Source organism: Hippopotamus amphibius, chromosome 1 (assembly GCF_030028045.1).
Source record: "Hippopotamus amphibius kiboko isolate mHipAmp2 chromosome 1, mHipAmp2.hap2, whole genome shotgun sequence".
Lineage (NCBI taxonomy): Eukaryota > Metazoa > Chordata > Mammalia > Artiodactyla > Hippopotamidae > Hippopotamus > Hippopotamus amphibius.
This window is the reverse complement of record NC_080186.1, coordinates 95,686,867-95,712,356: the sequence shown is the minus strand read 5'-3', so window position 1 is coordinate 95,712,356 and position 25,490 is coordinate 95,686,867. Positions and strand designations below refer to the sequence as shown.

The following is a 25,490-nucleotide window of genomic DNA, read 5'->3' as shown; positions in this document are numbered from 1 at the left end:
TGCCGGCGCACGCGCAGTTGGGAACGGGGCTTTGGCTGTGTGGCCGTGTGGGTGAGCTGGGTGCAGGTGGACTCGTGTTGGCCCCCAGAATCCCCGAGTAGCCGCTGCCGCTTTATCCTGCCCTTACCATGTTTCTCACCCGGTCTGAGTACGACAGGTCTGTGTGGCTGTGGGAAATGGGGTCGGGGTTACGGGTGGGCGGGCCCGGGGCCCGGCCTGGGCCTGGGTTCTGCCGTGTCATGGGGGCGCCCCAGGAACCCGAGTCTGGCCTGACCCGGGGATCTCTTGCCTTCCCCGGCCGCCCGCTGTGATCCGCCAGACTAGATTTGCGCCTGTTGGCCGCACTTGTCCTACCGCTGAGTCACTGCTGGGTCCTAAGTCGGTGCGGAAGCATGAAGCTCCCTTTTGTGCTTGTGGAAAGAAGGCTGTTGGGCCGGGACTCCGACCTTTAACCCGAGGAAGGCCAGGAGTCACCCCCTCTCTCCTTCATCTTTTTTGCTGAGTATGACTGCCTCTTTAAAAATGTGAACGTGCTGCCTGGAAGAAAAAGCAATTAGAGATCACTTAATGGGTTTGATAATTTCAGCTCCCTTTTCTTTCTAGGAGGACAACCTCGTTTTCCGTTTCTTAGTTGTGGGAGCAGAGCAGCCGTTCTTTTGATTGAGATGTAATAGGGCGTGCTGTGATGTATAGTTTCTGCGAAAGCACGAAGAAAGTCTCAGCTTTGCCCGGATACAGTGTCTGGAGTCTGATTTTGTGGGAACTGGAATTTAGAATCGTTCTCAAGAGTTTTGTCATCATGCTGATTCAACTAGACCTAGGCTTTTCTGACTTTTTTAAACAGTTTAAAGCAAGTTACTTTAAATGTGTGTTGAAGACCAAATCTGTTTTTGAAATCAAAGCTGTGAGATTGTTTTAAGAGAAAAAACCTTTCAGAGCTTGGAAATGTTAAGTAATATTAAATTGTACATACTTAAGCTGTAGACATTTTTACTTTCAGTTTCTGTTTTGGTCAGTTACGTTTTAAATAGATGTGAAGTTTTTTTTCTTTTTTTTAAATTTTAAAACCAGGAAAGGCAGATGTTTTCTTTGTACTAGATGGCTTGAGAGGCTGCATTCTTGTCAAATATATGATGAACCTGTCAAAAGTTTTATCACTTACAACTACCACTTTAAAAAAAAATCTTTTTACTGACTCATGGAAGATGTATGTGAAGTTTTAAAACGGACTCCTTTTCCTACTGTCCTGTAAAATGACTTTGTTAGTCGATATTTAGCTTCCAGAGCATTGAAGAGAATCATCTCTGGGTGATATAATTTTGAGTAAGGGATGTGTATGGTGGAAATTGTTATCCTTATCAGAAAGCCTTTATTAAGGGTTTTGTGATCATTTGCTTAACATCTTTAACTGCTTTGTGTTACTCATTTTTGTATCTTCCTAAAGAATGCCTAAAATACAGTCCTTTTTATTCACTTGTAGCTAATGTACTTGAATGCTTGTCATATAGCAGTGAACAAAATCATGATCCTTGTTCTCATATGGGAGACTGTCTTTTCAAGAAATATTTACAAAAGTTATTATAAGTCAGAAATATGTTCATGTCATTAGAGAAGCTCAAATCAACACAATGGGAGTTTTGATGAGAGAGATTGCACTCAATATTAGGATGTTATGGAAAACTTCAAAAGGAGTTGATATTTAAATTGAGTCTTGGGGACTTCCTTGGTGGTTCAGTGCCTAAGACTCTGTGCCCCCAGTGCAGGGGGCCGAGGTTCAATCCCTGGTCAGGGAGCTAGATCCCACATGCATGTCACAACTAAGAACCCTCGGGTCACAATGAAGATCCTGCTTCCTGCAACTAAGAGCTGGTGCAGCCTAAATAAATAAATATTTAAATAAATAAACTGAGTCTTGGGCATAAGATTTTAGTAAATATAGACAGAGTCAACAGTTTTGAGGCAGAGAATATAGGATGAACAAAGGAGGGGCAGTGGGAAAGCATAGTTCATGTTTGGGAAAATTCTAGTCTGCTGGCACATGTGATACACATATGATAATGGGGGGAGATCTGGGAAAAACACTATGGTGATAGATATTGGATGGTTTTTTTTTTTTTATTTTTATTTTTTTATTTTTTATTTTTTATTTATTTTTTTTTTGGGGGGGGTACACCAGGTTCGATCAACTGTTTTTATACACATATCCCCATATTCCCTTCCTTCCTTGACGCCCCCCCCTCGAGTCCCCCCCACCCTCCCTGCCCCAGTCCTCTAAGGCATCTTCCATCCTCGAGTTGGACTCCCTTTGTTATACAACAACTTCCCACTGACTATTTTACAGTTGGTAGTATATATATGTCTGTGCTACTCTCTCGCTTCTTCTCAGTTTCCCCTTCACCCCCCGCCCCCTCCCATACCTCGAGTTCTCCAGTCCATTCTCTGCATCTGCATCCTTGTTCTTGTCACTGAGTTCATCAGTACCATTTTTAGATTCCGTATATGTGAGTTAGCATACAATATTTGTCCTTCTCTTTCTGACTTACTTCACTCTGTATGACAGATTGTAGTTCTATCCACCTCATGACATATAGCTCCATCTCATCCCTTTTTATAGCTGAGTAATATTCCATTGTATATATATGCCACATCTTCTGTATCCATTCATTTGTTGATGGGCATTTAGGTTGCTTCCATGTCCTGGCTATTGTAAAGAGTGCTGCAATAAACATGATGGTACATGTTTCTTTTGGGATTATGGTTTTCTTTGGGTATATGCCCAGGAGTGGGATTACTGGATCATATGGTAGTTCTATTTGTAGATTTTTAAGGAACCTCCAAATTGTTTTCCATAGTGGCTGTACCAACTTACAGTCCCACCAACAGTGCAGGAGAGTTCCCTTTTCTCCACACCCTCTCCAACATTTGTTGTTTTATTGGATGGTTTTTAATATGAGGTTGAGGAGTTTGAGTCTTATTTTGTAGGCATCTGTGTGGCATTATCATTTTAAGTTGCATAATCATAATGTATTTATAGAGATTAATTGACTGGATTAGAGGAATGAGAATCAATACCAGTTAGAAGGCTGTTAAAATAGGTGAAAGGTAATGAGGGCATTGAGAATGGAAGGGAGTGTTCAGTTACTGTAGGGGAGGAACTGATTTGAATGGACATGACTTGGTGTATGGTTAATATGGGAAAAGGGGATGAGTGAGTCACATCATTCAGAACTTTCTAGCTTGGGCAACTGGCAGATGGAGATGTTTTAAAGTAAAAATGAAGTAGAAATGGCAGGAGATGGAGCTGATTTTGCAAGGATGCCTAGATTTAGGAAGATATTTCAAAATGGAAAATGTCAGGTGTTTGGTACTGATGGGATATCCAAGTGGATATGCTCAGGAGGCTTTCAGATTAATCAGGAAAGAGGTCAAACTGGTAATAGAGATTTGGAAGTAGTTAGTGCTTGGCATAAATGAAATAACCCAGGGAAAGTTTGGAAAGAGGGCCAAGAGCAGAGCGTGGGAAGACAGAGTAATACCTCAACAGGATGAAGTTCCTGAATTAGGGTGAAAATACTGTATTCTATTCACATAGTACTTTACACTTTACAAAGTGCCTTCATAATCTGTGCAGTTCAATACCAGTTGTATTGTGACAGAGGCAGGATTGGTTTTTTGGGGGTTTTTTTGTTGTTGTTGTTTTCATGTCAAAGAATTAAAGTTAGTACGTGGCAGAACTAGAATTTAATCCCAGGTCTTCTGCCCTTGGACTTTCAGTGGTTTTTAAAAGCTGTTCCTTAGAGTCCTAAATTTCCTTTTAAATGACATTAGAGATAGTACCTCTGGGGAAAATGGGAGGCTGGAATAGTGAGATTTTCCTTTGACTCCTGATAGTTGAAAGCTTGGTCTCTGTAGTCAGATTGCCCAAATTCTCATTCCAGCTCTGCCTCTTATATGCTGAGTGACTTCGGGCGAATTACTGAATCTCTTTGAGTCTCAGCTTCCTCATCTGTAAAATAGTATCTGCTTCAGAATACTACTTAATGGGATTGTTTTGAGAATTAAGTGTGTTGTCGTTTAAAGGTTTATAACAGTGCCAGGTATATAGTAGATATGCAGTAAATGTCGACTTGTATTTATTATCTGTTTTATATTTGGGAGATATAGATATATCTGCCTATATATCTATATCTCTATCTATATATAAATATTTATTTTGGAAAAAAAAGTTTTTGATAAAACAAATTTGAAAACACTGCTCTATATCATTTTACATGTTATAAACTCCAGACTCCATAAACCAAGGAACACAACTATTTTCATTCATTTGTTCAAATATTTTTAAAGTGTCCATTGTGTGCTAAAAGCTTGTATAGCTAAGATCCTGATGCCCCTTATCCAAAGGGATTTTTTGCAGACTGGAGCAAGGAAAGGTTGGGAAGTGTTTAAGGGAGAAGAGCAGTCTGGCACATATAATGTATTGAGTGAACTAACTAGGTTAGGCTTTAGGAACTACACAGATCTCAGTCTGTTGTTCAAATAACAATACTAATTCATATAAATAAAGAAATGTCCCTGTGGCTGACTTTTACTAAAAAGTAAAATATTAACATCGAATTCATGTAATGGGAGGAGGGTAAGGATAAATGCACATTTTCTTAGGAATTGCCTAATTGGAGGCATGAATTTACCAAAGGGATTCCAGATTGACTCAGGATTGAGGCAGAAAGTCACCTGCTCTCATTTGATCAGTTTGAAGATATTCTGGGAAGGGAGCAGAAGTGTTCTATATATAGGTTCCATTCTCTTGAAAAACTGTAAATGTACCCAAAAATAGCTATAGATTGTTGTGGGTAAAGGAGAATAATGACAGTATGCACATCTTGTAGCCATCTGAGCTAGATGTCAAGTAACTTGTCTCTATGCTTATTTTTTCTGACAATTGTAATATCTTTTTTTTTTTTTTTAATTATAGGGGTGTGAATACTTTTTCTCCTGAAGGAAGATTATTTCAAGTGGAATATGCCATTGAGGCTATCAAGGTATAGTATCAAGTGGGGTAGTTTTTGAAATTTCATGGCAACTTCATACTTTGCTGGCAGAACATTTGGAGTAAATGTGTTTTAGCTATTCCTTTAGAAAATGTTCTTTATCTCCCTTTAATCAACAACAATTAACCTTTTTCTTTATTTTATTTTTTGAAGTACAGTTGATTTACAGTGTTGGGCACAATTAACCATTTGTATAACAATTTCAATTCCATTCCTAACAACTATTTTAAAACTTTTTAAAAAATAACTGCTTCATAGTTATGTAAGTAGCTTTTTCTTAATGGGGTTGGAAGGACATGTTTGTGTTTATAATCTTCTTGGCTATAAAGAGAGGGGTGTAGAATTCCTGATTTAGCACTTGGGAGTTATTTTGTCATCTTGAACAAATCATTTAACTGATCACCTGTGTTCTTGTTGGTAAATTTGTCAATTTGTACTAGATATTTTAGGGACTAAATAAGAGATATGTCCTGTAATGTAACAACAAAATGGAATAGTTCAAACCAGTATTCAAAAACTAGTTAGAAAGTAAGCTATCTATACCTAAAGTTAGTTATGTGGGATCTTCTCTTTGTTGGATTGGATCATCTAAATTCTAATGTAGATCTAAATTAGGTTGTTTAGGATAATAAGGTCCAGGCATCAGTATTTTTAAGGACTCCCTCAGTGATTCTAGCGTCTAGTAAGGGTTGAGAATCACTAATCTAGTCCAACTCTTCACTCTGTTTCAGTCACCTCTACATCCCCAAACAGCTTCTGTTTTTATAGATCTAATGACAGAATATTTTCTCAATAGATAGCTCATTCTGTTTAAAAATAGTTCATAATGGTTTAGAAATTTATTCTTATATTGAACCAAAAGTCTAGCTTCCTGAAGTTTCCTTCAGTTGGCCCTAGTTTTACTCTTGAACCATATAGAATGTTTAAACCTCTTCCATAGGACAATTCCTCACATATTTGAAGAGAAGTATTGTGTTTCCTTCTGAGTTACCTCTTCTAGAAAGAGTGTATTGGGGGAAATGGTTGTATGAGGATCTGGAAAAGGACAAAGAAGATTCTTAGCTGAAGACATAGAAGTGAAGGTGGAAGTATTATAGTAGATAGTGGGCAGAAAATGATGGGCCAGCTACAAAAAGTGCCTGTTTTCTGTTTCTAATCATATGTGCCCTATATTTAAACCATATGTTACTAAGAAGTCTGAGATTATCACAGTTCCAAGCAGTAGCATTTATTTTGAGCCTTGACTAAGATAATAGTTCTATCCAGATGTGCAAGCCAAGAGTAATTCTCAGTTTTTTTGGTTCTCCTTAAGCCCCTTAGTGCTACTAATTTCCAGATTGCTTAGAGACAATGAGATGGTATCTGATCTCTGGAGCCCTAGTTTGAGCTAGGATGGGGTAGTGCTATTAATATATGTTGCTTAACCTGTGTGAAAATTCAGACTCTTCAGCGTTGAAATAACCTTGTTATTGTCTTGGCAACTTAGCCAATGTGAAAGCAGTTTGATAACTGTAAGGATTTAGTAGTATGAAAGGAGCTGGAGAAATGGCTAAAAATGGCTGACAAGTAGAAATTATCATTTAGAGGTTCTGTATGGATGGCATGGGTGAGATAGCCAGCTGAGATGGGGGCCAAGTGCATGTTAGAGTAGATTTCTTGAGGGAAGAAATGGAAATCCTTGACAGTGTCAAAATTATTATATTATTCTGAGCATCTGGACACTGGTTACTATGCCAATGAGTTATATTAAATAAATAATACATAGTCACTTCAAATGTTTCCTTTCTTCCCTTCTCCCTCTCCCCAGTCCCAACCCAGGGTAGGGGTGGAGTTTAGGCAGAATCGTAATATTGAAATGTCTGGGGATAAATGTAATGTACAAGAGAAAATTATCTTGATTTTGATATATTTTGTAAAATAGCCTGTCTCAAAAATATTGACCCTTTTTGGAGTAGAAGCTTAGAAAGCTATTTAAGTTGGAAGCTAAATTGAACAAGTTGAGAATTTTTTTTTGTGCTATGAGAGAACTTCTTCCACAAAATAATTATAGGGACTATTGACATTTTAGACTGGGTAATTCTTTGTTGTGGGGGACAGACCTGTGCATTGTAGGCTGTTAAGCAGCATCCCTGGCCTCGACCCAGTAGATACCAGTAGCACTCACTCCTCTAGTTGTGACAGCCAAAAATGTCTCCAGATTTTGTCAGTTGTCCCTTAGGGGGTAAAATAGCTCCTGGTCAAGAACTCTGCTAGATAAAATTTAAAAGTAGATATGAATTCTGTCCTGCTCTGTTCAGTTGGAGATTCAAGATCAATACGCTATACATAAAACAATTAGAGGATGACTAAGTGCCAAATTAAATTCTCTGACAATGGTTTCTGACTTTTTTATTTTCCAGTTGACCCTTGAACAGCACAAGGATTAAGGGCACTGACCCTCCAAGCAGTCTAAAATTGCCCTGTAATCTATTGATATAGTTGTCCCTCCATATCTGTGGTTCCTCATTTGCGCATTCAGCCAACCACAGATCAGTACTGTTATATTTACTACTGAAAAAAATCCACATGTAAGTGGACCTGTGCAGTTCAAACCTATATTGTTCTAGGGTCAAAGGTATTTTTTTTTCCCTATTTTTGACTGCGTTGGGTCTTCGTTGCTGCACATAGGCTTTCTCTAGTTGTGGCGAGCAGGAGCTACTCTTTGTTGCTGTGCTTGGGCTTCTCAGTTCCATGGCTTCTCTTGTTGCGGAGCACAGGCTCTAGGCACACAGGCTTCAGTAGTTGTGGCACATGGGCTCCATAGTTGTGGCTCACGGGCTCTAGAGCTCAGGCTCAGTAGTTGTGGCACACGGGCTTAGTTGCTCTGCGGCGTGTGGGATCCTGCCGGACCAGGGATCCACCATTGGCAGGTGGATTCTCAAGCACTACACCACCAGGAAGTCTTCAACTATATTTTTAAGGCATACCTGCATGTAGTTTTAGAGTCAGAAGGTAAAATAGTTTTATAAACCTTGTAACAAAAACAGCAACCCCTGAGCCTGCCCTTCTTTATCTTCAGCTTCTCAGATACAACATTTTAAAGTCTTTTAGCTAATTTTATTGGCATTTACTTCCATATCTCTAAGTTAAGAACACAGACTTATATTTTTTTCACCTAGGTATTATCCACAGACTTTTCATTATGAAGGATGAAGATTTCTGCCCCCGGTGACACACAGATAGACAGTTTGCTACTGGGGTGGGGATAGGGCAACCTTCTCAGTATATGTCATATCTATCATAATTTTGTTAGATCATTAGTCAACATTTCTATTAGTAAGACTACATAAATGCTTTTCATATCTGAGCTGTTTTTCTGTTCCTGCATAATATTGTTTTCCTGAGAGTTTATAATTCTTTTTAAAAAATTTGCCTAATTTAGTATGTAAATATCAATAATTCATCCCCAAGGTCTCTGCAAGTTATGCATATGCTCTCAAAACCCCCAGGCACATTAAGTATCCTGCTAAAGATTCTTAGAGAAATCTTTGAGCCTCTGATCTGCTCCATTCTGGACTGGTTCTCTCAGCTTGCACCGCTGTATACTTAGGATCTTCTGTCCTCATCATCCTAGGAACTTTAACTCCCTCTTGCATTAGATCTCAAGTCGTTTTCTTTTTTGATGTAGTCCTTCAATTTGGTAGAACCCATTCTCCAATAATTTCATAAGGAAGTATTTCTAATTTCTAAGCTTTTTTGTTTTTTTCCTTCTTCATATTAGTATCCTGTTCTTGTTTTATGGATGAAATACCTTCTTTTTGAAGGACTAAAAAATTTTTTTTTCTTTAAATTTTTTCCCCCTTGAACGAGCTAGATTCTTTAAAGATGTATATTTTTAAACTGCAGCTCTTGATCCATTAGTGGGCATTGAATTGATTTAGTAGGTCATGGGAGCACTTCTTTTTTAAGTAGAATGGAGCAGTAGATCTCAGAATGCCTTGCTCATAGTGTTGGTGAGTGTATTTTTTTTTCATGAAACTTTGTTTCTGTTATATATATTTCTTTGTATCTGTTTGTGTATTTTGATCATGATATGAAATATATTTCTTAGTGTAGATTTGGGTCAGAAATTTTGAAAACTACTGCTGTAGAGAAAACTGCCTCTTCTAATTTCATGCCTGGAGGGTGTTTCTGGCTGCTCACTTCTGAGAGCTGGGTAGGGAAAAAAGGCTGGGGTTCTTAACATTAAGCTTGTCAGTTATTACTTTTTTAAAAAATTAATTAATTTTATTTATTTGGCTGTGTTGGGTCTTTGTTGCTGCACGCAGGCTTTCTCTAGTTGCGCCAAGCAGGGGGCTACTCCTTGTTGCTGTGCGCAGGCTTCTCAGTGCGATGCCTTCTCTTGTTGCAGAGCATGGGCTCTAGGCGTGTGGGCTTCAGTAGTTGCAGCACGGGGGCTCAGTAGTTGTGGCTCACGGGCTCTAGAGCTCAGGCTCAGTAGTTGTGGTGCATGGGCTCAGTAGTTGTGGCACACGGGCTTAGTAGCTCTGTGGCGTGTGGGATCTTCCCAGACTAGGGATTGAACCCGTGACTCCTGCATTGGCAGGCGGATTCTTAACCACTGTGCCACCAGGGAATTCCTGTCAATTCTTACTTAATTCCCCTGTTTTCACTGTAGTACTCCTGCCTTTGACTGTGGTGTCCCCAGTCTAGAGACCCTCTGTTTTACCCTCTCCAAAGTCTTTTGCAGGAGTAGGAGTGGGGGCCATCATCTAGCTTTACAGCATAGGGTAAGGGATCTGGAAATCCGTTTCTTAAGCAAATGTTGAACTAATTTTATAATTTTTAGCTGTTCCATTTCTATTTCCAGAGGTGCTTGTTGCCACCATTCCCTTTTTGGGGGGAGTCCTAGGATAGAAATAAGGTTGTTTCTTGTCTGTCTTTACTACTATCTTAGGATTTGGATTTCTCTGGTCTGCCAAGTAAATAATCACTAACCCATCTTTCTTTTAGAATTTGTGTCTGTGTCTTTGCCTGTTCTCTTTGTCCTAGTGGATTTATCCTGCCCCCACTTAAGCCCTTTAATCTCCTGTTCTCAGGCTTGGGGAAGGAGTAGAGCTAATGTATGTATTCAGTCTACACCTTTACTTAGAAGTAAGAGCACTCATTTTGTACAGAAAATTCTTTGACAGTTTATCTCCTGTAGTTATGCATGTACCATTAAGAAAATATACAGTGAAAAGCAGGTATGTATATTTAATAACACTTCTAAATAAAGTCACAACTTTACACATATAATACATATATTATGAGACAATGAGCATTCAGTCTGCATGCATGTTAACCATGTTATGCACAATGATTCATGAAATTCTTTGGAATACTTTGCAATAGCAGACTCCAGGAATCTGATGCTCACACTGATAGTCATTGCTTTGTATAACTAAGTAAATATAGTGATTATTTAGAGGAGAGAGCACATATAGGCATGGAAGGCTTTATGAGTGAAGGGTGGGATTTGGATAGGCAAAGGAAGGAGTGTATTCCAAGTGTGACAGCCTTGGCAGAAGTGCAAGGGTAGGGGATGATATGGCATGACAAAATGGATTTGGCTGTACCTGAGGGAATTTGTTGGAGAATAATAAGTAATAAAGTTGGAAGAGAAAAGCTGGATTAGGTTTTTGAGGACTCTGGAAGCTTATTTGGATTTTATGTTACAGGCAGTATAGAGAGATGTTAGTTCTTCAGAGAAGGAAAAATATAATGAAAATAGCATTTTACTGCATCAGTCAGGCCATAACATGAAAGATACATTGGGAGAGAGAGATTAAAGATGGGGAGACTAAGTAGAAGGCTGTTGAAGTAATCTTGGAATATAAAAAAATAGCAAACATTCATTGCTCGTTTATTATGTGCAAGTTACCATTTTAAGCATTTTATATATGTGTGTTTACTCTTCTTGATGTGTAGGTATTGTTGTTATTGTTATCTTCCTCTTGCAGATAAGGAAACTGAGAAAAAGAGGGGTGAGTGACTAGGATGGTGATGTGGAGATGGAGAGGTGAAAGCTGTATTGTAGACTGCTAGTGACCTTGAAAGATATTTTTATGTTGTTGGTGGTGTTTCCTTTTCTTTTTTCTTTTTTTTTCCAAGTAAATTACTTTTCTGGAGGTCATAGATTTGAGAGATATCACTTTTTGGGATAGATGAAGGTAGCAGAGGTAAAAAGGTACCAAGTCCAAAAAACATTAGAGTTGTGTTACTTCTTGCCCACTATGTTTAGAACTTTAGAATCTGCCACTTTCTAAAAAAAATTGGCCTTAGAGTTGATCATTTTCCAGACATTTCAAGACCTTAGTGAACGTCCCCTTTAGAAGCACAGAATTCTGTGAGTCCGTGTGCTTGCCATTGACAGGAATGATGCGTTATTTATCAGGGTGCTCCTGTTCTCTCTGTGTGTTTATATATGGCTGATTGAAGCTTCTGTCATGTGAAGATATACAGAGAGATTTCTGGTGAATGTGTGAGACTGTTCTTTAACTTCTGCATGATAACCATAACCTGTTTCTCTTTAGCTTGGTTCTACAGCCATTGGGATCCAGACATCAGAGGGTGTGTGCCTAGCTGTCGAAAAGAGAATTACCTCTCCACTCATGGAGCCGAGCAGCATTGAGAAAATTGTAGAGATTGATGCTCACATAGGTAAGGAGTAGAGGAAGGCTGTTCTGTAGGATCTTGCCTGAGTTAATCAGTCTTCTTTGATGTTCCAGGGGAGGTTCATTAGGTGAACATCTTATTCCCTTGTTGGCTATCATTTTCCAGATAGTAGGCAACTGTGCGTAATACAGGTAGTAGGAAGCAGTCGTAGGATTCACCTGCTCCCAAACGTTCCTTTCTTCCTCAAATTTATACTTGGCAAATGTGATAGTTATTGAAATACGTAAAGGTTGAAACATAGGCCAGCTCCCTACGATGGCTGGGTCTTCATTGATATATAACATTAGGAGGCCACCTGGAGCAGAGGATTGTGTGGGAAGCTAGGGGGTATCCACTAAGAAAAGAGAAATTCTTAAAGATCTTCAGAGCGACAAGGTGCGGTGGAGAGTACGAGGATAATAGACTTTGACCCAAATCAGTACACTTCCTCTGTTTTCAGGTTTATCATTTTACTCTATCTCCCTCTGCCTTCCCTTCCTCCCTTTTTTGGGTCTCTGTTAAATTCCCCTGCCATAGCTTCTGGCATCATTGTAGCATGAGGAGTAGTTCTATTTATAGCATGGCATTTTAGTTGACTGCCCACATTTTCTTAACCTATCTAGTCATCTAATTCATGAAACATTGGTAAAATAATTAATTGCTTGAAGGCATCAGAATCAAATGCCATGGTGACTCAGGGAGCTTGACATTATCTCTTTCATAGATAAACTGAGATTCAGTCTTTTAAGATTAGAACATTGTATCTACTTTATCTCAAGCCATCTACCTTTTGGAGATAGGTCAGTGTCACTTCATTCAACAAATCGAGAACCTATTATGTTCCAGACTTTGTGCTAGACACCAGGAACACAGAAAGGAATGAGACAATGTCCCCTTGTGTTCCAGGAGCATACAGTTTAATCACAGAGGTAGATATGTAAATAAGTCAATGCAATTAAGTGATATAGGTATTAAGAAAGGCTGTAGTATATGCTTAGTAGGACTACAGAGGAGGAAATAATTAGTTTTCTCTGGGTCCAGTGGTAGTGAGCCTTTCAGAAAAGGATTCCATAAAGATGATGCTTGAGCTGAACTGAATTCTAAAAGATAAGGAAGTGTTTAACAAGCGAATAAGTGTCTGAATGTAGCAGGGGAGAGCGTTCTCATCGGAGGGAATAGAAAAGAGCAAAGCTGTGGTGGTATAAAATGTAAAATACCCTGGCACAAGTTTGGCATGACTGGGAGGTGGAATGTGGCAAGAAATGAGTCTGGGATCAAATAGTGGATGTCCTTTTACCGCACTGAAGAGCTTGAACTTGATCCTTTTGCATTGATGGCAAAGGTTTTAAGCATTGAGGTAATATGATCAGATTAGGAGTTTGGAAAGACCATTCTGATAGTAGTGTTGAAGGTAGAGTGAAGAGGGCTGAGACTGGAGCAGGGAGACCAAGTCAGAAATTTTTTTAATAGTCCAAATAAAGAAATGATGAGAGCTTAACCAAGGCAGTGGCCAGAAAATGGAGAGGTAAGAATTAATGCCAGACAGGCTAATCAGATAGCAATTGACAGAATTTGGAATTCAGTTGGTTGTGAGGGCCAGGGAAGAACATGGAGTCTAGGAGGGAAATGAGTTGAGTCTGTGGTCTATCCAAGTAGATACATTAAGGAAGTCATTTGGCTTTATAGGTTTGAAACATGGAAGTGAGACCTAGGCTGGAAATTTAGATTTGAGTCATGACATATAAAGTAACAGCCATAATCTTGGCATCTTGGGCCATCTCTAATATAACTGGTTTGTGTTTGGTCACGAAGTGAAAACTTGATTTTATTCTAGGGTCTTCCACTGTAGCTCATAATGAGATACTTTTTTTCCTTATTTGTCCGGTTGGAGTGTTAGTGCTTGCTTAGTTTGAAAGTGCGTCACGGGCTACAAAGAGTGCTAAAGGAATACTTGAGAATGTAACATGTGGAAATTCATGTTTGATTAGCTGCTCTTCTCTGTCTTCTATCTTAATAGCCGGGCTTCTGTGTCATTGTGAATGTTTTTTATTTGTTAGTGATATAATTGTACTTGTGTTCAATGCAGATAATTTCCTGTCTAATCTCTTAGGTATATTGCTATCTCTTGGCTGTGTTGCTATGGGATTGCTGAATGGCTGCCTTGGTTTCATTCGAGAATTTTGGTATCTCCTGAGTGGATAAAAGAGTTCTACAAGGATTTGGCTGCTGGGTCACTGTTGCTTTTACATTGCAGGTTGTGCCATGAGTGGGCTAATTGCTGATGCTAAGACTTTAATTGATAAAGCCAGAGTGGAGACACAGGTAAAATTAGCATCATTTCTCCTTTTTTACCATGATGCGTATGTTCCTTGTTTAGTGATGAAATAATTGCCTGGGCTGTACTGCAGGTATCTGTGTTAATATCAGATGTAGCTCTTGGGTGTGATTTTGGGTAGAATCCCTAGTTATAACTTTCTGAGGCTTGGAGTCTAGCCATCCAATCATTGCAGCTTTAAGAAAGCCCTGGTAAATAGTGCTGACAGTCTCTTGCTTCTTTTTGATTTGCCTTATGTAAAGCAAGCATTGCACTGCATTCTGTTCCCTAATTGACTTTCTGTGGGAGCACCATATCAGGAGGTAGAAATAGCTAAAGGAATTCTCCCCGCAGCTGCCTTTGCTGCTGGGCTTGCAAATGACAGCTCTCCTGTAGGGAGTAATGATATGTACCAGGTGATAAATGCTGGTTTGGAATACTGATTTTTTTTTTTTTAACTGAGCTCCTACTGCCTGCAGGGTAGTAGACTGGTAAGAAAAAAATATCTGATTGGTAAAATTTTTTTGTGCTTATTTACAAGTTTGCTGTCAGTACTGTTGTAAGAATAAATCAATTAAAACTCCAACAGAATGATAAGATGGTCTTTGAGGGAAAGTGGCACTCAGCTATTAGCTTTCACTTTGTGAAAAAACTAAATTTGGTGCTTTGAGGGGTTAACTCTGTTTTTCAAGGGAGCAATCTTGTAGTCGTCATTGCTTAGAGTCTTTTTGGTATAACTTTACTTCAAGAGCTATTTCTCTTCCTCTCATGCAGTCCCAAGCATTTGAGTTTAGTGTTAAGGAAAACACACCAGAGCTTGAGCCTTCGACCACAGTTCAAAGGGATGTGTGTAGTGAGATGGTGGGCTACTTTTAATGCCGTTCTTATTAAAGGTAGACCATGCTTGCTCTTCTTCTAGAACCATTGGTTCACCTACAATGAGACCATGACAGTGGAGAGTGTGACTCAGGCTGTGTCAAATCTGGCTCTTCAGTTTGGAGAAGAAGATGCAGATCCAGGTGCCATGGTGAGTGTGATGCTTGTGCCAAGTTTTCTTGCTGTTCTGTGGAACTTAAGACGTTTGTCCTCAGAACATGTCTTTCCCAGCCCTCCTAGCCCCCCTACTTCATAGCTCTTTATCTTAATACCTCCTGCTTTTTGGTTCTAGTCTCGTCCCTTCGGAGTAGCACTATTGTTTGGAGGAGTTGATGAAAAAGGACCCCAGCTGTAAGTAGCATTTTGCCATTTTTTTCCTGCTTCCTTTTTGGGAGAATTATTTTAATTTGGGGTGGGACTGGTTGTTTAAATCAACTGAGAAGATTATTGTAGAGTTGTAAAAATGAAGGGCTTCTAATTCTATAAAGTTTAGTGGTTCTATGCTGCTTACGCAAAAACAGATTTGGGAATTTTATGAACAACTACCCTATTGGAACCAGTGCTATTTCTGGAGAGAAATTAGAAGTAACTTTGTTAACTGTTGTCAAAATGTGTTTTAGAGCCTTGCTTTGCAGTATTGATTTGATCCGTATCCTAAAATACTATTTGGATAGGCATACATAAGTGTCATGTTTATATATACTGTATATATAAAGTATACTTATATATACTTCTAAATCCCTGAGGAAATTATTAGTTTTCCTAAACACTTTTTAAAAGATTTGGTTTCTCCAGTCATAGGACATGTTTTGGATCTACGCCTCGGTATTTCCTGGCTGCAAGGCCAAGCATTTATATTTTTTAGTGAGACGTTTGTTATGTAGAATGCCACCGTTCTTAAGCATTTTAATCCTCTTCTTCTTGGTGGTTTTACAGGTTTCATATGGACCCATCTGGAACCTTTGTACAGTGTGATGCTCGAGCAATTGGCTCTGCTTCAGAGGGTGCCCAGAGCTCCTTGCAAGAAGTTTACCACAAGGTAATTAAACATTCTCATGACTTTTATTATTATTTTAAAAATCAGAGTATAATTTACATACAGTAAAATGTACAAACCCAAGAGTTCAGTTCTATGAGTTTTGACAATTGTATACACCCTTGTAATGACCACTTAAAACAAAATATGGGGACTTCCTTGGTGGTCCAGCAGTTAAGACTCTGTGCTTCCAATGCAGAGGGCCCAGGTTCGAGCCCTGATCAGGGAACTGGATCTTGCATGCCCCAACTAAAGAGCCCACATATGCTGCAACTAAGACTGGGCACAGCCAGATAAATAAATTATAACACTTCCATCATCCTGCCCCAAAATGCTTGCCTCCTCTCCAGTCAATCTCTTCTTGCCTTTCAGACACATTTATCATTGTAGATTAGTTTTGTCTGGTCTTTTTATAAATAGAATCATAAATATAAATAGAAAATTTGTATTTGTGTCTGCCTTTTTTTGTTCAGCATGCTGTTTCCGAGATACGTTCATGTCCTTGCACATTTCAGTAGTGTGTTTTTATTGATGAGTGGTATACCATGGTATAGATGTACCACAGTTTGTTTATCCTTTATCTTCACAGCTTTCCTTAGCAGTGTATATTTCCTAGTCTGGCTCTCCCAGCAAGTGGGCATTTGGCACTTTTTATCTCTGTGGGATGGGAAGACTTGGTTTTGGATAACTCACTGTAGTGGTTGAAGGCTGCCATACTTGTCTTTCAAGTGGTTGATACAGGGATGCCTGCTTATGTCAACCTCTCATAGTATTGCTTTCACATGTGCAGGAAATTAGGTACAAAATGGGGTAAGGAAAGAACAGATTTTCTAAACCCTCGGGCTACCTTCTAGATCACTTGGGAATTATTATTCATAGGATATCACTAATATTATCTTGCTTCTAAATTAAAAGACAATAACTGGAGAAGTGTAACTCTTTCCCCTTCTTCAAAGATCACTTAACCATATTAAAATTGGTGACTTTGTTCTGGTTCAAAGACTTTTTTTTCTCTGAATAAATGTACTCTACTTATTTACCATTTACCTGAATTCTGGAGATACTTGTAATGCACTGTACTTATTGAGATGTTTGATTTATTAATATTTGCTAAATCATTTCTTCAGGGAAATATAGGGGAAATCTTTGAAGGAAGGAGTGATTATGTACAATTAATGGCTACTCTTCTTACCCTGTTTGTTTCAAGTCTATGACACTGAAAGAAGCCATCAAATCTTCACTCATAATCCTCAAACAAGTAATGGAGGAGAAGCTGAATGCAACTAATATAGAGGTATTTTTCTGTTTTATTGGTTTTTATTCAGATATCTCATAGCTCTTATTGCTGAAGACTAAATAGAGCACGATAGTAAAATTTTTTGTATGCTCAGTTCTTAAGAAGTTATTATCCTGTGAATAAGCAACTTTAGTAACGTGGTAATGGCAGAAGCCAGAATTTGATGGGTTAAAGAAGAAAAAGGAGTGGTGAAGTGGACAAAACAAGAATATGCTGCCTTCTTAAGAAGTAATTAATGCCAGCAGCAGGCAGCATTAAAGAAAAGGGTTTTTGTCTTTTTAAGGATGGGGAAAGACTTGAAAATACTTTTATAGTCTGAGGAGCAACTAGTGGATAGAAAAATGTTAAAATAATTAAAAGCAGAAGTTAGTGATGGAAAAGTTCTAGAAGAGAGAAGGCATGGTACAAATGAAGGAGTTGGTTTTGATTCAATATTATATTGAATACTGTTATAGGCCAGGTACTACGTAGATGTGAGGGATACAGACATAGAAAATCCAGTTCCCATTTAAGTAGTATACTGTATAGTATAGAGGACATACAGATAATAACAGCTTGGGTTGATACTTACATAATAGCAATAGGAACATATAATTTATACTGGGGCATTAGGAAAGCTTACTGGAAGAGGTGATGTTTGGAGAAGGGAAGAGAATGGTATTCCAGGAAGAGGGAACAGCCCACGTAAAATAACATTGTGCTTACAAGGGAACTTTGAGGGATTTATCTGAATGCTGGAGCGTGGCGTGTATGTAAGATAGGGAGATGATAAGAGATGACACTGGAGAAACGTGGGCCAGATCCTGAATGCCCTTATATAGGATCCCAAGAGTAGACAGGAGGATGGGAGGTAATGGTGAGTAAAGTTAAGGCACGTTTGGACATGAATTGGGAGAGACGTGTGCTATTCCCCTGGTGATTGTCAGATCATCTGCTGAGGGTGGGTGAATGCAACAGTGAAATTAAGAAAAATGGGAAGATAGGGGTGAGTAAAAGGATTGCTGGATCACATTAAAATATACTAGCTGAGGCCAGAATCACAAAACAAATTGTTGTAAAAAGTCCAGATAGTGGTTGCCCTTGGAGGCATGGTATGTATGTATATTATATTTTAACTAAAAAACTTTTAAAGGTCAGCCGAGGCTGGAACCACAAATCAGTAATTAAACCAATCAGCACTTACCAGGATACTTTTCAGCTATACTCAGCATAGATTGAGAAAGTGTGTATTTGGGTAAATCTCTGACAGAGGATTGACTAGTTATGGGCAGAAGAATGGAGAGAGTACTGGAGAGTATTGTTGGTCAATCTCTCACCAGCAGAGCCTTTCCATAGGCTGCAGTGAAAGGGGCAAAATTGGAGGCCAGAACAAGGGGCTGGCCTAAAGGTGGGAAGATCTGAGAAGAGTTGGAGAGAGGTTGTGGGGGGGGCGGGGTGGAGCTTGCTCCTTTAGCAGTAATGGGGAAAAGGGGGTTTTGGAATGGAAATCGAAAAACTTACTTCATAAATGGTTGTTTTTTCACCTTCTTGGCAATGATTTGAAAATGCTTCCCCTTCGTGCCGGTCTCTGAGATGTTGAGGCACCAAAAATGCAATGATAGCCCATCTTGACCCTTAGGAGGGATTTTGTCAGTTCCTTTTGTACTTTGATTTCTGTGGTACCGAATGAGATAGGGTCTTGGCATTTCCTTGCTAAGGAAGGAGACTACCTTCCTTAGACTAAGACTACCTCCTTGCTGCCTCAGAGTAATTCACATGAAGCTCTTTTGATTCCACAGTGAAGGTTCTATGGCCTGCTTGGTTCAACTAAAACTGCAAAGACATTTTTTAGCTCATTCAGCTGCAGTGCAACTACAGTGTTGCTTTGAAGAGAGCATTAGGTGTGTCTCATCCATGCTCTACCATTAATCCCTGACTAGAGTTTTCTTCCCTTTAAAACAGGGGCACTTTCACTTTTCCAAGCTCTGACTCATGGTTTCCAAACCTGGCTGTCCATCAGTTTTGGCTCTCCATCAGAAATCTGTAGTCTTGAAATCTCCTTGGGTGATTCTGATGGTCAGTCTAAGAAGGTCAGGCATTTGGGAGCCACTGCTCTAGGGCCCATCCTCCTCCATCTCTTTGAGGTCCCTGCTCCATCTGCTGTCCCTTGGATCACCAGTGTCTCTACAGCTGCTACCCCTCAAAAAGGGAAAATTTCCAAGTTGCATCTTTCTTTATAGAAACAAGAAAATAAAACCCACCCTTGTCAACCCCTCTCCACCTATTATCCTTTTTCAGAAGATCAACTTTGTTGAGGTATAGTGTACATACTATAACGTGCACCTATTTTAAGTTTACAGTTCAGTGAATTCTGACAAATGTGTCACCCTTGTATCCTTCACCACAGTCAAGATACAGAACATTTCGTCACTTCCTTCCCACTGATCTGCTTTTTGTCACTATAGATTTGTTTTGCATGTTTGGGAATTTCTTATAAATGGATCTTACAGTGTGTATTCTTTTTTGTCTCACTTCTTTTGTTTAGCTTAATAATTTTGAGATTCAGGAGTTTGTTGCATTTTGTCGCTGTTCCACTCGCCGTCTTTTTCTTAACCTTTGCTTGCTAGGCGATGAGTCTGTCTTCACCGCTTCACCTCTTCTTCATTCCGCAGTCACTGTCGTTGGTTTCTGTTGTTATTTCCCCGAGACTGCCCCTTGCTAAGATAACTTCTCTTTATCAGATTTCATGGTCATTTTTAAGACTTACTATATGACCTTTTCTGAAGCAGACACCTCAAATTTTTGACAGTTCTAAAACTAAACTCATCATTTTTCCTGAAAACCATTTCCTCTTCCCGTACTTCTAATCCTGGTTGATGACACCATCATTGTACCTGTCGTTCACAGCAGAAACATGGAAGACTTTGACCTCCCTTTGCCTTCACCGATTTGTGTCTTTGCCTCCTTAAATAACTGATAGAAGTGCCTCTTCTTCATCCCTACTCCCAGGGCCTTCTCTTGTTCAGACCCTCAGTTTTTCTCCTGCCTTGTATGTTTTGAGATTTCCTAACTAGTCTTCTTGCCTCTAGCCTTGCCCTTCTCTTTTTCATCCCATTTCCCCTGCTATTGTGCTACTGAAGTGGATTTTCTAAATTGCATATCTAATCTCAATTGCCCCTCACTTTTTTTAAAAAATAAATTTACTTACTTTATTTATTTATGGCCACATTGGGTCTTCCTTGCTGTGCAGATTTCTCTAATTGTGAAGAGTGGGGGCTACTCTTTGTTGCAGTGCGTGGGCTTCTCCGTGTGGTGGCTTCTCTTGTTGTGGAGCACAGGCTGTAAGCACGCAGGCTTCAGCAGTTGTGGCTCACAGGCTCTAGAGCACAGACTCTAGTTGTGGCACACAGGCTTAGTTGCTCTGCGGCATGTGGAATCTTCCTGGACCAGGGATCGAACCCATGTCCCCTGAATTGGCAGACGGATTTTTAACCACTGCGCCACCTGGAGGTCCTGTTTTCCTGTTTTCCACTTTTATAAAGTCTTTTCTGACTCTTACTGTCTCCAAGATAAATTCCAAACTTCTTTTCATGTCACAGAAATTCACTACTTCTTAAGGCATATGTTTAACCTGTTAGGTACCTTGCTAATTTTACATGCAATTATCTTTTAATCCTCACAATAACCCTATGAGATAGGTATTCCTGTTTTCATTTTATGGAGGAGGAAACTGAGGCTTTGAGAAGTTAAGACCTTGACCAAAGTAACAGCATTGGTAAATGTGGGGTCAAGGTTTGAAACCAGGTCTGATTTGGGGTCCTGTACTTTTAACCACTTTACTGTACTATCTCTCTATGAGCTCTGAACTCCTACTACCTCTTTATTTCATCTCATCTCATATGCAGCCTCTGCTCTAGCCATTCAGAATTACTTTCAGTTTTGCAAATACGTCATCTTGTTTCATGCATTTATGCATTTGCATATTCAGTCTGCCCTCTGCTTCTTGACTGACCCATTCTTGTAGTGCTTTACGACACAACTCAAAGACTGCTTCTTCTTGAAGCCTTCCAAGACTCCCCCTAGATTACTCCTTTGTGCCTTTATGTATGCTGGGTCTGGTCTGTTATAACATTTACCTGACATTAAAAGCATTTGGCCTCTAGGACTCTTAGTAAATAAGACAGACTTTCATATTTGGATCTCTAGTGCCTTGTACAACTGTAACTAGTACACAGGTGCTTAGCAGTTAATTATTGATCAGATCAATAAAAGAAAATATTTGTTTTGCATGCCTCACAGAGACTTTTTGAAAGTAAAGTAAGATAAATAGAAAAGTACTTTCATATTCATTATGTAAATAAATGTATCATTATGTAAATACAAGGGGTTATTTTTACTCATCTAATGATGAGTACCTTCTTGAAAGTAGTATTTGGTTTAAGTCCTGTTAGTATTGATTTGCAGCCTGGTTCTATAGGACTGTTTTAATTCAGAGTTGCCTAGTTTCTTGATTTTAGCCCCTGAAATGGCTTGGGAGGACTAGCCTGTGAGCCATGGCTGACTTGACAGAAAACTCTGTTGGCTCTCACTCTTCTCTGGTTTATTGACTTTATATCTCTCTGTCGTCATGTCCTTAAAAAAAACATTTATATATTTTAATTTCATTGGAATAGAACTCATGGTCTATATGGACATCAGTAAATTATTTAACATATATTTTACAAATATGTTTGGGACTCTGCTGACATTTCATGTAATTTGGATAAATCTTCTAAGAGAATCTAGTGGAGTCTGCAGGCTTTGAGAGAACATTTTTTTAGTCTGTCCCCAGACCAGATCTTCAGGTGTTTTAAGATGTGCAGTAGTCGTCATCTACTAAAATTTTCCTGTAGTTGAGGCAGAGAATAATAAACATCATCTAACTGGACTATGCTAAATATCAGTAGTGAATATTACTCAAAAAATGCCCTACCTATGTTTAATTTTAAAGTTAAAAAAATAATATAAGGAAATGACATTTTAAACAAATTAAACACAAAAGCTAAAGGCAAAAGTGAAGTGGCACCTATTTCTCAGTATTAACCTAAAACATGGGACTATGTTGTCAGCAGAGATGATGAAAAACCTGGTGGTTTGGTTAAATTTGAAACTAACCTACAGAGTGAAGTCAGTTAGAAAGAGAAAAACAAATACCGTATGCTAACACATATATATGGGCTCTAGAAAAATGGTACTGATGAACCTGGTGGCGGGGCAGGAACAAAGAGGCAGACATAGAGAATGGACTTGAGGACACCGCGGCGGGGGCAGAAGCTGGGACAAAATGAGAGAGTAGCAGTGACATATACACACTACCAAATGTAAAATGGATGACTGGTGGGAAGCTGGTGCATAGCACAGGGAGATCAGCTCGATGCTTTGTGACGACTTAGAGGGTTGGGAGGGAGGCTTAAGAGGGAGGGGATATGGGGATATATGTATAAATACAGCTGATTCACTTTGTTGTACAGCAGAAACTAATACAACATTGTAAAGCAATTATACTCCAATAAAGATGTTAAAAAAAAAAGAAACTAACCATCTTCTGACTCTAGTCTTTTTCTTTTCTTTTTTTTTTTTTTTTTTTTTTGCATGATTCCATACCTCATGTTTATTTGGGGCCCATAAAGTAGTCAGATTCATAGAAACAGAAAGCAGAGTCGTAGTTACCAACGGCTGGGAGGAGGGAGTAATGGAGAACTAATGTTTAATGCATACAGTGTTTGAGTTTTCGATGATAAAAAAGTTCTGGAGGTGGGAAGTGGTGATAGTTGCACAGCATGATCCTAGTCTTTTACTGCTTAAATAGATTATGATCTGGACTGCTGGTTATTACTAATATCTTCATTCACAACTGATTTCCTGTTGTCAGTGTTAATGGGATCTTTTCATGGCCAGTCCTTTTAAAACAAAAGCAGAACAAACATTTTTCTTGTTAAGTTACCACATGGACAATTTTAGAGAAAATAATACCCAACAATAGTTATGTGGTGCTTATTACGATGTTCTAGGCACTGTTCTAAGCACTGTACGTGGATTGACACATTTCAATCCTCACAACTACCCTATGAGTTAGGTGCTATTATTATCCCCATTTTACTGATGGAAATTGAGGCACAGTGGCCAAGTATCCCAAGGTCACATACAGGATCTCGACTTGCAAGTGTGTGAATATGCTTTTAATATATTTTTAAAGGAATCTTTAACAAAAAAGTACTGACCCCAGTTTGCTGCTGCTTTTGTGATCCTTGTTGAAGTAACCTCAAGAAATGACAGTGACATCAGGCATTTGGTTAACTCTTAGGTGGTGGGTTAACCTCAAAATAGAAAATTTGGTCAAGAAGAATTTTTATTTTGGAGTCAGACAGCTATTTTAGGAAGCTGCTGCTGGAAAGGATATCTCTGGGACAGCAGATCCCTTAGTTCCTAATGAACAGCTGCATCACCAACAACTTCTGACCGTGCTAGGGCCATAAGCAGGGTAATCAAGCCGACCTTATTAACCCTTCTCTGTTTTCTTTCCAGCTAGCCACAGTGCAGCCTGGTCAGAATTTCCACATGTTCACAAAGGAAGAACTTGAAGAGGTTATCAAAGACATTTAAGGCAGCGTGATCCTCAGAATTTCTTGGGGACAATTTCAGTTCTCCTAGTTGCCCTTACCTTTTATTTCCAGCTCCAATTCCTTGGAAAATCTCCAGTGTATGTGCATTTTTTTATGATGTCTGTACATAAAGGCAGTTCTGAAATAAAGAAAAATTTAAAATATTTGTTAATAGACTATTCCCTTCTAATGCAGTCTTGTGTATAAAATGCTTATGTTAGGGGGCAAAAAGGATAGTGTTATTAATATCCCTATCCTATCAGAGTATCTATTCTAAAATTGTTTTAGTGGCTGTCTACAACAGGAATCAACTATATTATGAATTCCTTGGTGTTGACAGATAAACTCGCAGCTAGTCCAACTCCTCTTGTGTTCTAGGTATTAATCCTGCTGTAAACCCATTTCAGTTCTGTAGTCTTTCTTGAGTAAATTTTCTTGAGTAGTTTTTTTTGCTGCTTTCCTTATATGATGGAGATGCTTTTAATTGACCATCAAAAGAACATGTTTTGAGGTCCTCCCCAAAACTGATGGGTAGGAATAAGCCAGCTGCAATGTTGTACTAGTTCTTGTGCCTTAATAGACAATATGGAATGAGATTTTCTTTTTTAAATTAAGTCAAGGACTATAGAAGAATCAAATTCATGATCTTGGCCTCACTGGCAATCAATTACAAATCAGGAGAATTGGGTAATTCAGAAGTAGTTCACATTAGACTTTGGAATATACAATGTACTTCCCCCATTAGACCTGCCATCATAAGACTGGTTGAGATTATTTAAAGCATCAATCTATTGGACCCTCAAAAAATGGCCATATGCAGTAGATATTGTTACTTATCATACCATACTTAATAGATGAAGAATCGAAGGCTGTGTGACCATGGACACAGAAAATTAAGCTGTTGGGGCTTGAACTCAGATTCTTCTGGTTTTAAATGATCAACTTTTTTTTTTTAAGATTTATTTATTATTTATTTATTTTATTTTTGGCTGCATTGGGTCTTCGTTGCTGGGCGTGGGCTTTCTCTAGTTGTGGTGAGTGGGGCCTGCCCTTCATTTTGATACACGGGCTTCTCATTGCAGTGGCTTCTCTTGTGGAGCACAAGCTCTAGGCATGCTGGCTTCAGTAGTTGTGGCTTGCAGGATCTAGAGCACAGTCTCAGTAGTTGTGGTGCACAGGCTTAGTTGCTCTGCGGCATGTGGGATCTTCCTGGACCAGGCCTCGAACCCGTGTCCCCTTCATTGGCAGGCTGATTCTTAACCACTGTACCACCAGGGAAGTCCCTAAATCATCAACTCGATTTTACAATGCCAGGTATGAGAAGCCTAGATACCTACTGAGTAGGTATCACTGAGATTTGAAATGTACTATCCACAACAGGGCTAATCCATGTGTGGATGATGCAGAACTGATTGCGTAATTATTAACATTCGTAGGAAGTTGTACTCTATGATTTCAAATTCTAATTATTTGAATAGGCTGAATTCATACTAAATTCATACTATATTTCCAGCAAAAAACGTGCTTATATACATCTGGAAACTGCAATGATAGGGAACATTTGAAAAAAAAAGAATTTTGCTCTGGACACACACACACACATAAGGAAAGTAGGGAACTAAAG

At 39.0% G+C, this 25,490-nt stretch overlaps 1 protein-coding gene across 1 annotated transcript; it reads left to right on the top strand.

Annotated features, from left to right (window-relative positions):
• On the top strand, positions 1-24,030 carry PSMA5 (proteasome 20S subunit alpha 5). Its single transcript, XM_057725417.1, has 9 exons — positions 1-157; positions 4,973-5,039; positions 11,603-11,729; positions 13,978-14,045; positions 14,957-15,064; positions 15,206-15,264; positions 15,850-15,952; positions 17,157-17,243; positions 23,790-24,030. The coding sequence occupies exons 1-9, from the start codon at positions 129-131 to the stop codon at positions 23,865-23,867; spliced, it is 726 nt and encodes a 241-aa protein (XP_057581400.1). The 5' UTR covers positions 1-128; the 3' UTR covers positions 23,868-24,030.
• The last annotated feature ends 1,460 nt before the right edge of the window (positions 24,031-25,490 follow it).